The sequence below is a fragment of the Geotrypetes seraphini genome, chromosome 3 (assembly GCF_902459505.1).
Source record: "Geotrypetes seraphini chromosome 3, aGeoSer1.1, whole genome shotgun sequence".
Classification (NCBI taxonomy): Eukaryota; Metazoa; Chordata; class Amphibia; order Gymnophiona; family Dermophiidae; genus Geotrypetes; species Geotrypetes seraphini.
The window spans coordinates 175658367-175674905 of NC_047086.1; the positions used below are offsets into that span (position 1 = coordinate 175658367).

The 16539-nt window shown below is 40.3% G+C and overlaps 1 protein-coding gene across 3 annotated transcripts in view; it reads right to left on the reverse strand.

Annotated features, from left to right (window-relative positions):
* Positions 1-16539, reverse strand: part of SYTL3 (synaptotagmin like 3) — a 116005-nt gene that overhangs the window by 53417 nt on the left and 46049 nt on the right. For all 3 annotated transcript variants that reach the window (XM_033935532.1, XM_033935533.1, XM_033935531.1), the window contains exons 3-6: positions 16282-16494; positions 14236-14300; positions 9943-9994; positions 7752-7818 (exon numbers count right to left, since the gene is read on the reverse strand). In XM_033935532.1, the coding sequence (XP_033791423.1) occupies positions 7752-7818; positions 9943-9994; positions 14236-14300; positions 16282-16494 (397 nt within the window). The remainder of the gene's footprint in view (positions 1-7751; positions 7819-9942; positions 9995-14235; positions 14301-16281; positions 16495-16539) is intronic.

The window sequence follows — 16539 nt, forward strand, 5'->3', positions numbered from 1 at the left end:
AGAGATTCGATGCTGTCGAGACCCTCAGCGCATGCTGGGAAGTGAATGGCTTCTGAGCTGGCTTCCCCGATGCTATTCATTCTTCCAATGTTGATGCGATGCAGGAGTTTTTGATGTCGACAGCTCCAAAAATTTGGCGATCCATGGCTAAGCCGAAGATCTTGTCCTGTTGAATGCGACAGGCCTTGAAGGAATGCTGTTCTAAGGTGTAACATTGAGCAGAAGACTCAGCTTGGTGTTCAGGACCCAAACACAGTAGATATAGAACTAGGTCACTGCACCTAGAGCATTTCTCAAGACCCATTGACGGTTTCGACAGAGGGAAAAGAATTTCATCAATGAGATTATACTCAATGTAAAACTGAGAGAGAGACCCACTGAGGAAAAAATCCAAGCCCGAAGTACGAGTTTGAAGAAAAAAGACAAAAATATATATATTTTTTAAATTAAATTTTCCATTTCCTTTTTTTTTTTTTTTTAAAAAGGAACAATACTGATAAGAAAAAAGATGCGAGAGCGGGAAGGCAATGCAGACTGAACAGAGTTCAGTCAAAAAAGTACTTCTTTGCTCCACAGAAAACGAAAAACTGAGGTACCATGAGCCTACTTCGGGCAGGAAGGTACTCACGCATGCGTGGTTCGGGCAGTTGCAAAGTTTCTTAAAACTTAAAATGACAGTACACTTTTAATACTGTCCATACCGAGGCTCCGTGGATGACGTCACTCACATGTGAGAATATGCTGCTTAATTGTCCTGGGATAAAGCTTTTTATCTGTCCAAAATTAGCAGAAACAGTAGAAGTTTTATTTATTTACTTCTAAAATTTCTTGACCGCCTATAGCTAAGAGGTTAACAAATAAACATTCACAATGGTTCAGAGGACATGAAAAATACTTTCAATACCAACTCTTGGTACAATCTCTAATCCTAGGCCTAATAGACTACTGCAACATACTATATCTCCCCTGCCCAGCGACCACGATAAAACAGCTACAAACAATACAAAACACAGCCTTAAGACTCATCTATTCGCTGAAAAAAACACGACCACATCACAGAGGCAAACCACAACTCACACTGGCTCCCAATACAAGCCAGAGTACACTTCAAATTCTACTGCCTACTATTTAAAGCTATAAACGGAGACAGCCCAACCTACTGGAACAACCGACTAATTCAATCCACTTCAACCAGACACAGGAGAACCCACACACTATTCACACACCCGCCAACCAAAAATGTCAAATGAAGAAAACTGTATGACAACCTACTGGACACCAGAACAGCGAATCTGGACAGACAACTCATCAATCTGCTGATTTTGACCACAGACTACAAAACCTTTAAAAAAGAAACAAAAACCCTACTCTTCAAAAAATACATAAAACCAATATAACACAACCAGATCTGTTCCAAGCTTCACCTGCAATACTATACACTCCTTAGCAAATTAGAAAATGTTCAAACTATTCCTTATGTATTTCTTTATATCATGACAATTCTTATGTAATCTGCCTTGAACCGCAAGATAATGGCGGAATAGAAATCACTAATGTAATGTAATGTAATCATGTTATACATTAGCCCACTAAAAATAGCATTTAAAAACTGGAGAGAATTACGTATTATCAATCTTCAGTAATTATAGAACAACAATCATTGTTCAAGTTTCTCATTAGGTATCTCACTACAACAAAATTTAAAGAAAAGCCTCCGCGTACAGTTAAGTTTTTAACATTTTTTTAAACTGTAACCGGTCCGGACAAGTCCTCAGGATGCCAGGGAGAAGATTTATCTATTTATTTTATTTATTTAAAATTATTTTTAGCCCGCCTATCTACAAATCTAGGCGGGGATCAATGTAAACATACAAAATCAGCAAATAACAGACAACAAAATGCAATGGCAATACATATTTTTAAAAAAATCATAAAACATCGAAACATCTTTACTCAATCATAAAATACAACATCAAAAAAAACAGTTCAAAGCTGGTACCAACCACAGCCTAAAACTAAAAGATAGAGTCTCATACACCTACGCATCTGGTGCCAAAAGCACGTGCAAATAATATAGTTTTTACCTCTTTTCTAAATTGACAAAGCATAGTCAATTGTCACACAGAAACTGACAGGGCGTTCCACGGAACCGGGCTCCACACCGACAACATGGAATTCCTATTGCCAGCAAGTTTCACAGTTACTAAGGATGGAATTTCCAATCTCAAACTGTCAACAGACCGCAACTCACGGGTAGGAGAGTACCATCAAAAGAGTGGGCAAACAGCAATAGGACAATTCCATAATTCTTGCTCTAACAGGATATCAGGAGTAGCCTAGTGGTCATATCAACAGACTGACAACTAGCAAAACCAGTATTCAAATCCAATTACCCCTTCATATGACCTTGGGCAAGTCCGTTAAATCAGATACAAACTCAGATTGTGAGTCTTCCGGAAAAAGAAATATACCTGCTGATTCTGAATGTAATTCGCTTCAATCTACCACTGAAAAGGCAAGTCTAAATTCCCTCCTAAAAAAAGACTCCAAAATGAAAAAAAAAAAGAAAATTCTGTTCTGGAACATGATGACAAGGGGAAAGGTATCCTCCTACCTAAACACAGTTTAAGAAAATGTTCTGAACAGGCAGTGAGATAAATTCAGCATGGGTTTTAAGTAAGGTAATGGAATTTGATATACTGTACCACCTTTCTATGGGACAATCAAAGTTGTTTACATTATTATATGCTCGTCTTACCACTGAATAGACATTTCACAGAGCTACATCAAAAGCTACCACGCAATCTCAACAAATATACATTTCAAAAGAGGAAATCCTTCCTGGCTTACCGTGAGCGTTTAAAGAAGTTGGGAGCACAATATGGTATCCTATATCCAGCTTGGATAAGAATCACTCTCCATAATTCTACCTGCAGCCTTGTAGTCCTACCTAGACTCATTTGCACCATGTGGCTCTTGAATGATGTTTACCAAAAGTTTTCTACAGGATCTCCATTGATCTCGTAATAATGTTCTAACTGTCTTCAATGAAAGCTGAAGTCATTAATTCCTATACTCTTACCTGAATCAGCATGCAATCTTCTTTTCAACCGATCCTGCTGCGCTGTAGTTTACGATGAGGCTCAACTGATATAACCTTGGGGCTCCTCATTCATTCCAGTCTCTCCATATATAGTCATTTATTATTGATTTATTAGATTTCTACTTGGACTTATTAGTTTCTCCTTCTACTATGAATAATACTTCCTTAACCAAATCATTCTCTAGATATGTTTAATTTTGAATATTACGTTAATTGTATGTTGTCATTTTATTCACATGGCTGGATTTGAGGGCCCTAATGGAAACACGTAGTGCTTCGGTGCAGTCTCGGCTCTTGGTCTCCTCCTGGAGTCCAAGATAGTGTCAGGTCGCTGCAGTTTCATACAGATACTATAAGCTTCTCTTGTTAGATTTTTTAAAGCTTAAATATGCTGCCTTACTTTTATTTATTTGTTTTCCCTTATATTTTATTTTCTTACATATGATACCTACTCAGCTAGTCCTTAGTTTTGCCATGTTCTTATTTAAGGTCTTGTAGTTTCAACTTCATGCTTTACGCTTCACTGTGTTCTATTTTCCCTCTATATAGCATGGAATGGAAGCCCCTGTGAGGCCCTGAGATGCCTTGGCGGGATCTAGCCTCTCGGCTTGCTCCTGGGGTTCATGATTGCGTCAAGGCACAGCGGCTTCTAGATATAATCTGTGTCCCTCAATAGCCATTTTATGCTTAACTATTTTGTTTTATTCTTATTACTTTATTATCTCTTGCTTTGCTACTTGTGTAGTTGTAAACTTGAGATATGATCTAAGACGCAAGTTTGACTATTTGTGTCTTTTTGATACTTTCATCCTTCTTGCATCCATACTGGATAGCCAGAATTTTGCTTGGGTTGCTCTCTGCTCTCTCCTTAAGCCTATTTCCAGATATGGAGTCACAGCCGTTCTTTTCTGATGTTATAATCGATTTTTAATGAAGGTTGTTAGGTAACAGTTGGGTTCTAGAGTTCAATTGTCTTTAATCATTTCACTATGCCTTTATATGTATACTTGTTTCATGCTACCAATGTAATCTACTACTCACCATGTTTAAAGCATGATTGTTTCTCAGATCAGCATTTGCTTCCCCGTAAGTGAACCTTTATCACCCGATGTTTTCTAGTGACTGGGTTTTTTATATAGATGTGATAATATGTTTGGGCAACTTCATACTTACTTACTTAACCCGCATTTATTTTTTAGTTATATCGTACATGCTGCTAATGTGCTACTCATTCTTCTGAATCTGGAATATGCACATCTCAGACTCCACATACATCAATCAAGGCTGGTGCCACCTAATCTTAATCAAATACTTTGATGAAAATAGTTTCTATTAATGTTAAGGGTTTACATAACCCTTTAAAAAGAACAAGTTAACCAAGTATTTATACCAACTTCATGCAGATATTATTTTCCTTCAGGAAACCCACTTAAATCCTGCTGACATTCTGTGACTACAAAGTACTAAATACGTGGAGGGGCATAATCGAAAGGGACGTCTAAGTCCGTTTACGTCCATATTGCAAGTCGTCCAAAGTTAAAAAGAGCCTAAGACACATTTTCGAAAGATACGTCCAACTTTTTTTTACTTTCGAAAATCATCTAATTATACGTCCTGCCGATCTGATCGTCCAGGCCACTAAATCGTCTATCTTTAAACCACATTTCCGTCCAACTTTCCGTCCAAGTCCAAAACGCCTAGAACAAGCCCTGTTGGATGTGTCTGCAAAGTGATGGACTGCACACCCAGACATGCCACCTAAATAGTGGGGTACCTTACAGGGCACTGCTGTGAACTTCACATAAAGGGTGCCATGGCTTCTCCTCATTACAGCTCCCTTATAGGTTGACAATGAGCCCTCCAACCACCTCCAGAATCCCCTAGACCAGTGTTTTTCAACCTTTTTTGGGCAAAGGCACACTTGTTTCATGAAAAAAATCACGAGGCACACCACCATTAGAAAATGTTAAAAAATTTAACTCTGTGCCTATATTGACTATATATAAAGTAATTCTCTTGAATAGGAATCAAATAAACACAAAGAAAGTATTTTATAATTACTTTATTATGAAATATTAAGTAAACAGAATAGTGAAAAATTATAAAATACTTTATTCAGTGCGAAACCTGGGCCTGTTTGGCTGAACACAAAGCTGATATTCTGGCTGGAATCGAAGAAAGACACACACGTAGCTCTTCGTCAACAGCTCTCAGTCTCTCTCTGTATTTGGTTTTTATAGCATACAAAAATAGACAAATATACCCTCCATCCTTTTTATTAAACCACAATAGCAGTTTTTAGCGCAGGGAGCTGCGCTGAATGCCCAGCGCTGCTCTTGACGCTCATAGACTCCCTGCGCTAAAAACCATTATTGCTGTTTAGTAAAAGGTGACCATATTGTAAAATATAGACAGCAGATATAAATTCAGAACTGTGCATAGTAAGTGAAGGGAAGTTTTCATCTCTGGGAATTTACCCAGTTAACTATTAAGTTATTTGGGCAAATTCCTTTGAAAACTGTGGTAATACTTTGCTAAATTTAAAATAAAATCATTTTTCCTACCTTGTCTGGTGATTTCTGGTTGCACTTTCTTCTTCTGACTGTGCATCCAATCTTTCTTCCCTTCTATCAGCCTGTATGCTTTCTCTCCTCCACACCTCATTCCCTCCCCCAACTTTTTCTTCCTCTCTCCCTGACCTTTCTTTCTTTTTTTCTGTTTCTCTTCTTTCCTTCTGTTTCCCTGCCTGCCCCCTTTCTTTCTTTCTCCCTGCCGTTCCCCAAGCCATTGCCACTGCTGCTGCCATCGGGGAACAGGACCCACCAATGGATAACAGGCCCCAAAGCCGACGCCGACGCATGCTCTCCTGACGTCAATTCTGCAATCGGAGAGGAAGTTCCGCCCAGCCAGGCAGCGATTGGCTGGCCTGAACTTCCTCTCCGACTGCAGAATTGACGTCAGGGAGAAGAAGACTTATCGGCTCGATAGATTAGATCGCCAAGACAAAGTGAGTCCTGGGTGATCGACTCACTTTGCCTTGGCGAGCTACTGGCGCCCCTGCCTCAGGCCCCCTGTCAGCTCCGGGCCCCTGAATGCAGGACTGGTAGTACTGCCCTGATGGCGGCCCTGCGGCACACCAGGCAACATCTCACGGCACACTAGTGTGCCGCGGAACAGCGGTTGAAAAACACTGCCCTAGACCCACTTATCTACCACCCCATTAGCCCGTATTGCTGCAGGAGCCACTTATATGTCAGTCAAAAAGAGTTTTGGGGTGTATAGGGGAGTGCACATGTTTAAGTATCAATGCAGTGATTACAGGGGCTTATGGGCATGGGTCCTCCTCTCCATGGGTTCCTAACCCACCCCCAAGATGACTAAGCTGCCTCTGGGCTGGACGACTAGGCTTTCCTATGCCAGGCAGCTAGGTGATGATGGTCTGGAGGCTGAAATTTAAAGTTGTGATTAAATTTTTATGGGGATGGGGAGGGGTTGGTGATCACTGGGGTAGTGTGTGGGGGTCTGTGTTATGTGTTTTCAGTGCTTATCTGGTGAATTGAGTGAGGTGGGTTTTTGTGACTTAGACCATGTTTTACATGTCCAAGTTCCGTCTAGGCTCTGTTGTTAAACATTCGGTTATACATGAAGTACGACTAAGTCTAAGCAGGCCCAACTCACGCCCTCGACACGCCTCCCGGATACTCAGGGTAGATGGGTATTACTAAAACTTAATGTGAAGCTATCAACTTATATTCTCCTAAACCTATACACTCCAAACATAGACTGTCCTAATTTTTTCCATGAAATTGACACTGAATTATCTAAATTCAACCATCAAAAGGTCATTACAGGCGGAGATTTCAATCAAATACAGGATATCATTTTGGATAGTCAATCTACCAGTGCCTATAGGATCCCCAAATCTCTGGGCATAATCAATGACTTAAAATCTTGTTTGCTATGGCCATTTTGGAACAGCCTGCGATGTTGTTAGCAGCTATTCTCAGTTTGTACTATTCTTTCTGTCTGTATATCTGCACATTGTGTCATACCTGTTTCTCTGGTTACCTCTTTAATAAAAATGATATTAAAAAAATAAAAATCTAATTTTGGGTTAGTTGACCGCTGGCATATCTTACATCCTAAAGATCATGATTACAAATTGTTCTCCCCCCTCACTTAAGTTTCTCATGTATTGATTTTTTTCTTATCTCCTGTACATTACTTCCTAATGTTACTGCGACTGATATGATTGAGTGAACTAGTATGGGAGCATGTGGAATTTTTTTTTTTTTTTTTAAATAGTTGATTGTTCTAAAAAAAGTGCACTGTAAAATTAAAGAAGGATGTAACAAGAAAATATTACATTATATCAATACATAAAACTAATAAATTATTTGAAAGATAAGGAGTAAAAAAGAGAGCCACTTGAAACACAGACCATTCTGAAAAGGTACATAAGATAATGCTAGAAGTGTCATGAGTGTTTAGAAATATATAAATAAATGAACCACAATTATTGTATAATGGTCATATGCAGTATAAAACTTAAACTTGAAAATCTTGAAATGAAAAATGGAATATATAGAAATATATTAATTGAAGCTTGATTTTGGTTGAAAGGATGTCTCCCTTAAATATATATTACCATTGAGTTTCCTTCAGAAGCAGCTTCAGCGAAAGGCGGTGGAGTTGGAGGGACCACAGAAATGTTACTGGAAACAAAGAGACATGAGGTAATCATTTTATTGTAAATGTATGAGCATCCTCCCTCCTACAACTATATTTCTCAGTTACGGTATATCTCAGCTGAAGAATTGACTACTACAGTAAATAAATAGATGAGAGGAAACATTTAATAATTACCCCCAGGAGTTCTTTCTTAGGTTTTCCACAAACTTTCAGTCTGATACAATAGAGTGCTATAAGACTTTGTGCAGGGGGGTTAGCAAGGCTTTAGTGCACATGTTTTGCAGGTGCACTATGCAAACTTTTGGGGAAATGTTAACCCTGCACAAAGCCTATGAATGCAGAGCCTATGGTAACAAGGTTAATTCACTATTAGAGCAAAAAAAGTACAGACACACTGAAGAGTGACTAGACAAGAACAACACCAGGGCTTTACTGCCAAACCATGCCAATTGCAAAGGACTGAAAAATTGGCTTATGCTGCACTTTACCTCATATCAACTGATCCCCCAAAGATGATCCCTCAACCTTCCAACCCCCAGAGATAATCCTCAACATCCCATACCTCGTGGTCTAGCAGACCCTACTGACCCCACTCACCTGATTTCAATGATGATCGATCTGAGCCAATCAGGGTTTTAGGCTCCTCCCCATGCATCACATGATGTACCGGGGAGGGGAAGGTCCACCATTTTGGACAAGTGGGCTTCAGAGTAGGAGTGTTTGCGCATCATTCCTGCTCCCAACTTCATTGAAAGGTACAGGCGGGGGTGTTCAGGGGTGGTGGGGTTTCAGGGGACCTCCAGTGGCAGGAGGGATGCCCACGTTTTTGGGGGAGAAGGTAGGAGATTTCAACCGAAGGGCAGACTCCACAGGCTGAGAGCATGCAGCTGAGGCACTGCTAAAAGACTTGAGAGGTGGGGTAATGGGAGGAGGGACCCTGCCACCTGAATGTAGCACCCCCAAAGCTAAAAGAGACCCCTATGGGCCTTTGCCCTTCCAGCTAAGACACAAAATTAGTCCTGTGACAGAAGTAAACTCTCCTCTAGTTTCTAAATATTCTTTTTTTTTCAACCAGTCCGGCACAGACTGGGACTGTACAGACTTACCACCTCCGCCTGCTGGAGACTGAGAAGAGACCGACTTTAGGGGAACTGTAGTGTACAGCCCACTTATACTTGTCATTGAAGCCAATAGTTCTCAGTCCCCACCTGCTGGTAGAAGTGCATAAACCCATTCATCTGTGCCTGTCTGTAGGCAGATATTCTAAGTGCCAATATTTACACGTGTATATTTTTTTTTAAGTTTAAGTTTTATTAGGATTTTTATATACCGCCTATCAAGGTTATCTAAGCGGTTTTACAATCAGGTACTCAAGCATTTTCCCTATCTGTCCCGGTGGGCTCACAATTTTAAGTTCTGAAACACCCTTTTACATGTGTAAATTTTGGTACACAAGTGTAAATTGTCAAATTATCTCCATTGATAATTTAGACCAGTGTCTCGCAAACTTTTTTTACTCAACAGCACAGTAAATTCCAGGCTGTGGCTAGAGGGCACCCGGAAATGCACGGATGTCGACGTCTGCGCATGCACGAGGGCCCTCCAGACGGGACCCTGAGCCGCCAATGGGAGGCACGTCCTGTGAGAGGCACGTCCTGTAGGCAGTCAGCTAGCGCCGGTGCCTCTCCTCCTTGCCAGTGTCTCGTAGCACACCCAGAATCTCGCCACGGCATATACAGTTTGCGATCCACTGTTTTAGACATTGGCAAAAGCTTGCTACTGCCCCACATAGCAAGTACATTCCTGCATTTATTTTATAAAAAGTTCTACATCAGCAGATCCTTTTCTAAAATACTACCAGAATTGGACATGTAAACACCTGAACACAACAATTCTGATTTAAACATTCTTTCTGAAAAGAAGCTGATCCTGTCTTTACAAATTTGTCTTGCTGTTTTCTTTATCCCCAAATTTCTTGATTGAGTTTTTCTCAATAGGATTTCATCTTATGACTCAACTACAGGTTTTTCAAGACACACCAACAGGTCAAAAGTCACAGTCCGTATCACCTAAGTTAACAATTATGTAATATAATGCATTCTTGTGCTGCAATGCTCGAGGACAAGTTGTCCTTTTACAAGCCTCACCTCATTTTCTGATAAGACGTCAAGAGCTTTGTACCAGTTGTTTCATATTTACCTATGAAGTGAATGAGAAAACATAGGTCATTCATTAGTGAACATTTCTTTTCAAAACATCTAACATTTTGTGACAATATCTGAAAGTTTTAAGAAATAGAACTGCTGTTTTTTAATACCAATAAAGGATAAAAAAGAAAGAAACTATTTTGTATATGAATGGCTGAGAACAATTATCAACTCTCCCCTATGTTCAAACGGCACAAGAAAATAAACATATTAATCATTTCTCTTTAAAGACCAAGGTTGTAAAAGGATTGACTGAAATGCCCTCTAGTGGTGTTTCTTTGACCACTGAGACTACACAGCAAAGTATGCTTTCATGTACACAGAAAACACTAGGAGTTTTCTGTGATTTTGCTGATGCAGAACTTGGGCAAATAAAGCACAGTTACGGTATGTGTGAACGAATCTGATAGGTTGTGAACTGTCTTTGCTCTATCCAATGAGCAGACAGGCAGGAGGGACTAATAAAAGTACTAACTATATGTTGTGTGATCATGTGAACTTCCGTGAGCCTAACTTGCCATTTTCGTGCAAATTGGACACCCTTTTTGGCCAAAAAGAAAACACACTTCCCCCTCCATATTCGCAGTGACAGGAGAAAACCAATTCAGCGAATACTGAAAAACCGCAAATAACTTTTCGTATGTTATATGCGGTTTTCTGTTAAAAACCCTAGAGAATATGCTAAAACCGCAAATAACCTGACCTGTTCCTGTGAAGAAAGTGCAGCGATTTTCTCTGTACAACGTTGGGAGCAGTGATTTTCTCTTTACAACACTGGGAATAGCGATTTTCTCTGATGTAATTTTGGGGGCGGGACCTGCAAATCGAAAAACCGCGAATAACCGAAATCACGATTGGTGAAACCACGAATACGGAGGGGGAGGTGTAAACAAAATTGCACTACTTTACCCAAAGTCTCCATAGAGTCTTTTTCTACTGTGGGCAGCGCTTTTCTCACATGAGGAACACATCAAACCTCCCCAGTAATAGAATACTACCTCAACTATACAATATGCCGACATGCTCTACTTTGCAATAGAGATATTTTTTTTCTGTTTTTGCAACACCTTTGAAACCAATATAAATGGAAAATAGATGAGCACCTTTTCCTCATCAAACAGCTGATTTCTGCAGCTTTAAAATACCAGTGAGCTGTTCAGCTTGAAATACATTGAACTTCATCAGGTTAAGAAATGAGATATCTCCCTCAGCTTTGCCAATCCTAGACCTCTGAAATATAGCTGAATTTTTCAGCTGAGAAATACAACCGAGGCGACTCCTGCAGCTCTGAGATACAGTTGAGTTCTTCAGTTCAATTCAGTCTATTCCTTTAGGATGGAAAGACTGTTAACTTTTTCAGCTGTAAAGTATAGCTTACTATTTCAGTCTTAAAAATGACATCGACCAAGTCCATGCCAATGCCGATCCTGATGCTCCATATTGAGCAGGAATGGTTTTGTTCTCAATCAACGCTTTAATGTACCCTTGGGCTGGGTTAAGGCAGGCAAAGAAGCCTTTAATGCCTGTGTAAATTGCATCTGCAATAGCTCCAATAGCTCTTGTCTGAGCATAGCCTGTATCTCTTCCTGGAGAATCAGTGCCAATACCAAAAGAGACATGGCATGGTAGCAGTCGGTTATACTGGTTGATGTGGCGTGGGCGACTGTAATATTGAGGTATGCCTAATGTGACCATTTATTTTTTTCCTCAAAATGGGACATCTACTTCCTGTTTCCGGTTGCAACTTCCTGTTTTATTTTTTAGCGCAGGGAGCTGTGCTGAATGCGCTGTTCATTTTCATATTTGTATTATGCTAACCTCATGTTTATCATATCTTTTTATATGAATGTTCTAAAACCTTGCCTATTAAGGGGTTTCATTTCCACTGGGCTTATATAAGTATCATATTTGTTTTATCTAAATGTTCTTTCATGCGTCATTTGTACTCTGCTGACATTTACCATGTTTCTTATATGACAGTTTTACTGAACTATTTTAATGTGTATATTTCTGGCTCTACTATGTTATTCTTATTATTACAATTCAATTTGCCTGTCTCCAAATTTACCTTATTGATTGTACTGTATTTATGCCTATATTTGGTCATTTTACTACATTATGCTGTTAACAAAATTGTAAGCTTATCTGCTGGACTCCATCTTGGATGAATCTCTTCATAAGTTGGTTGATAAATCCCAATAAAAAAGTAAATACATTTTTTCAACTTGATACTACAAGTATCAATATACTGGTCAATATTTAACTGACAACATTCAGCGTTTAAAAAAAATGCTGTCTGCTGCTGACTGAAATAAATCCAGATATTCAGTGTACTTACATTGAACATCCAGGTATGACCAGACATATGCAAGCCACCTGGACTTATATGGGTCCCTGAACCATCTCGTTGACTATGTCCAAACGGGCAATTTCCATTGGGTTTAGCATCCCCAATAATTTTAAAACGTTGGCTCCTATGGTCCCAACTGATATTCAATAAAGGACCCACCTAAAGGAATCACCAAATTCAAACCAGACCCTCCTCTCACCCCCATCCTGTTGTGCCCCCTTCTGGCCCTTGCAGCAAAGAACTATATCATCTGGTAGTCTAGTGTTCTGAGCAGGGACGATCCCCAATTGATGCTGCCTATGCTGACTCTGGCCTCAAAATGACTGCTGCGACCTCTAGCAGCACTCTGGCATGGGCAGTAGTGACAGGGGATCGTTTCTGGCCAGAAGACCACTATGCCACCAGGGCATGTGCAGGTAGGCCCAGAAGCAGGGCCTACAGACGGTGAGGATTGCTTCTGGGAGGAGGTGCTTTTCTTGGCAGGAGTGGGAAGGGACACTATTCTTGGCAGCAAGGGATGAGAAAAGGATTGGCTTATGTTTAGTGGGAAGGGAAGAACCCAGCAATATTCAGCCACAACCTAGAAGCTAAACACAGCTGCTGGACAATATTCAGTGCAGGTACCCATACAGCTAAGTGTCCAAAGACAGAACAGCTTTTTGCGTGGTCCTATCAAAGCTCTTAGCTATGCAGGCAGAATATCACTGGTGCCTGCGTAGTACCTCCCACTCCTCTCTGACTTTGCACCTACCGTGTTTCCCCAAAAATAAGACCTACCCCAAAAATAAGCCCTAGCATGATTTTCAGGGTAGGTCTTAATATAAGCCCTACCCCCCAAAATAAGCCTTAGTCATAGGCAGCCGCGCTTCCCCCCGCCCCCGCCGTGTAGCCAAACCGCCAAACCCCCGCTGACCCTTCATCCTTCCCTCCCAACCGATCCCCGCCAACCACGACCATAAATACCTTGTTGCAGAGGAGCGTAAGACCAGCAGCACTCATAGGCTACTTCGCGGCCTTCTTGCTAGGGCCATCTGTGTACTTTTATTCACAGGAAATCCATTCCATCCTCCATTTCCCTTATTTCACTCCCTTTCCTGACACCCTATCGTCAGTCAACTTGCCACAATTTGATTAGATGTATAAATGTTTTTAGCTACTAATCTAGCAGGAGATTTAGCAGAATCTATTTAGAAACTGCCAGTAACTCTTTTGAGTGAGTCTACTGAAAGCAGGCAAGGAGAGCAAAAATCTGTCAGAAACATTTTACAGTCCAAGTCATATCACAAAATTATCTGGCATTCTTTTACCCTTGTTAAAATATTATCTTGATCAAGATGACTATTTAGCACTGGTGCCCATGTTCTTAGCATTCAACCCTAGCTGCAATCCAAAATCACTTCAGTGTGTGTTTACTAGAAAATACAGTAAAACCTTGGATTGCTAGTAACTTGGTATGCAAGTGTTTTGCAAGACAAGCAAAACATTTTATTAAATTTTAACTTGATAAACAAGCAAGATCTTGCAATACAAGTACATATAGTATACACACATCACATCATCACAATTAAGCAGATGGTTCTTCTCTCTCTGTCACTGCAGGAGTGTAGTGACTGTTCTAAACAAGCAAGGTCTTGCAATATGAATACATACACTATTTGTATTAAAGTTTTTGGGTTACGGAACAAATCGTCTGAGTTTCCATTATCTCTTATGGGGAAATTCGCTTTGATATATGAGTGTTTTGGATTACAAGCATGTTTTCGGAACAAATTATGCTCGCAAACCAAGGTTTTGCTGTATTAGCTTCGTGTACCACCTTTGTTTGAATCGGAGCAATAAATCCACATAACTATCCAGTTCATCTTAAAGATGATTGCGCCTACCTGAAAGTGAAAACTTCTTTGCTCGCTCCTCAAAGAACCAGTCACCAGTTTTTATTTTCACTTCCCTGAAGACAAATGACAAATCAATTATGGTGAGGACAAATATACATATAAATGTTTTCAAGATAAATATTTGTATTAATGGTAGCATATAGACATGTATTTCTACCAAGCAGAATAAAATAGAACCCTGTTCAACCAACAAATGCTTCCTAACATGAATGGTGCTTTTTAGCTACAAAAAGAATTTTTAAAAAATACGGTACTTGAACACTAAAGCTGTGTTTCTCCACAAATTCAGCACTAAGCTACAACTGTTGCAGAATGCGGCAGTCAGACTAATCTTTGGACTAAAAAAAATTTGACCACGTGACACCCTACTACCGGCAGCTACATTGGCTGCCGATGAAGGCACGCGTAAAGTTCAAATTTGCCCGTTTCTGCTTTAAAGCATTACACGGACTTGCCCCCAAATACATTACTGACCTTTTCTCCTTCTCAACCAACAGACACAAGAGAAGTTCACATTCCAACTTCGTTTCCCCCCCCCAGTGAGAGGTTGCAAACTGAAAAAACACCATGAATTCCTTCTCTCACACCAAGCAGCATCATGGGGTAAAGACCTAGAACAATTACTTTCGCCCTCTACTTATGAGGAATTTAGGAAACGTCTAAAAACACACCTGTTCCTAAAACAGATATTGACAACTGATCTCTCACGTCGAACGTGAACTCTCAGGCCCAGCACAGGAAGCAGATCTTCAGTCACCAGCATGCACAGGACATGCTGGTGCCAGTGCCGCTGCGGAGGCTACAGAAAAGTAAGAAGAGGGTTCGGGTGGTCTAAGTCACAAAAACCCACCTAAACTCACCAGATAAGCACTGAAAACATATAATACAGACCCCCACACACTATCCCAGTGATCACTGACCCCCCCCATAAAACTTTTAATCACAACTTTAAAATTTAGTCTCCAGACCATCAACACCTGGCCACCTGGCATAGGAAAGCCTAGTCGTCCAGCACAGAGGCAGCTTAAGTCGTCTTAGGGGTGGGTTAGGGACCCTTAGAGAGGAGGACCCATGCCCATAAGCCCCTGTAATCACTGCATTGATACTTAAACATGTGCACTCCCCTATACACCCCCAAAACCCTTTTTGACTGGCATATAAGTGGCTCCTGCAGTCATAAGAGCTATTGGGGTGGTAGATAAGTGGGTCTAGGGGAATCTGGAGGTGGTTTGGGGGGCTCGCCATGACCTATAAGGAAGCTGTAGTGAGGAGAAGACATGGCACCCTCTTTGTGAAGTTCACAGCAGTATCCTGTAAGGTACTCCACTATTTAGGTGCTATGTCTGGGTGTGCAGTCCGTCACTTTGCAGACTCCTCCCACGTCCAACAGGGCTTGTTCTAGGCGTTTTGAACTTGGACGAAAAGTTTGACGAAAATGTGGTATAAAGATGGACGATTTAGCGACTTGGACGATCAGATCGGCAGGATGTATAATTAGACGATTTTCAAAATGAAAAAAAAGTTGGACATATTTTTTGAAAATGTGTCTTAAGCTGCTTTTTACTTTGGGCGACTTGTGAGATGGACGTAAACGGACTTAGACATCCCTTTCGATTATGCCCCTCTACATTAAAATATCCTGATTTTTTAATGGCTGAGCAGAGTGAAGAGTAATATATGGCTCATGTTCTGTATCTCAAAAACTAGAGCTGACAGGAGAAAACTGGTGCCATTTTTAGAATCAGCATGTCAAATATACCCAGAAATAGGTCTAACATTTGAGGCACCAAAATGAGTGTTGTCATATTTATAGTCTGCTTTTTATGTTATGGCTTTTATATGTATTTATGGTTATATGAATGCAAAATTATTTTGTTTACCTACAGGTATATTTTTACCTGCTTTTGTATCTATCATTATTGTGGTTCACCCAAAGTGCTTTCTCATATTAAGACTTAAGCAACAAATTCAATAAATAAATAAAATATTGAAGACTAAGTTGATAATCATTAAGTAAAACACGATTTCCCGTACCTATGGGCATAGCAGACAGTACATTTCCAGATGTAGATGTTCAAGTATATACGGCATCCAGAGCAGACACGATGACTGCATCCTTCACACACTGCACCTCTGTTCAGCATCCATCCAAGTGACTGCTGACACCGAGCACAAGATCTCTCCTGGGACTCATTCACATTTTTTACCCCTTTCCAACGAAGTTGATGCAGTTGCATTTTCAATTTCCTGTCAAAAAAAGAAAGAAAATATCTACAAAACCCTTTCATAGAA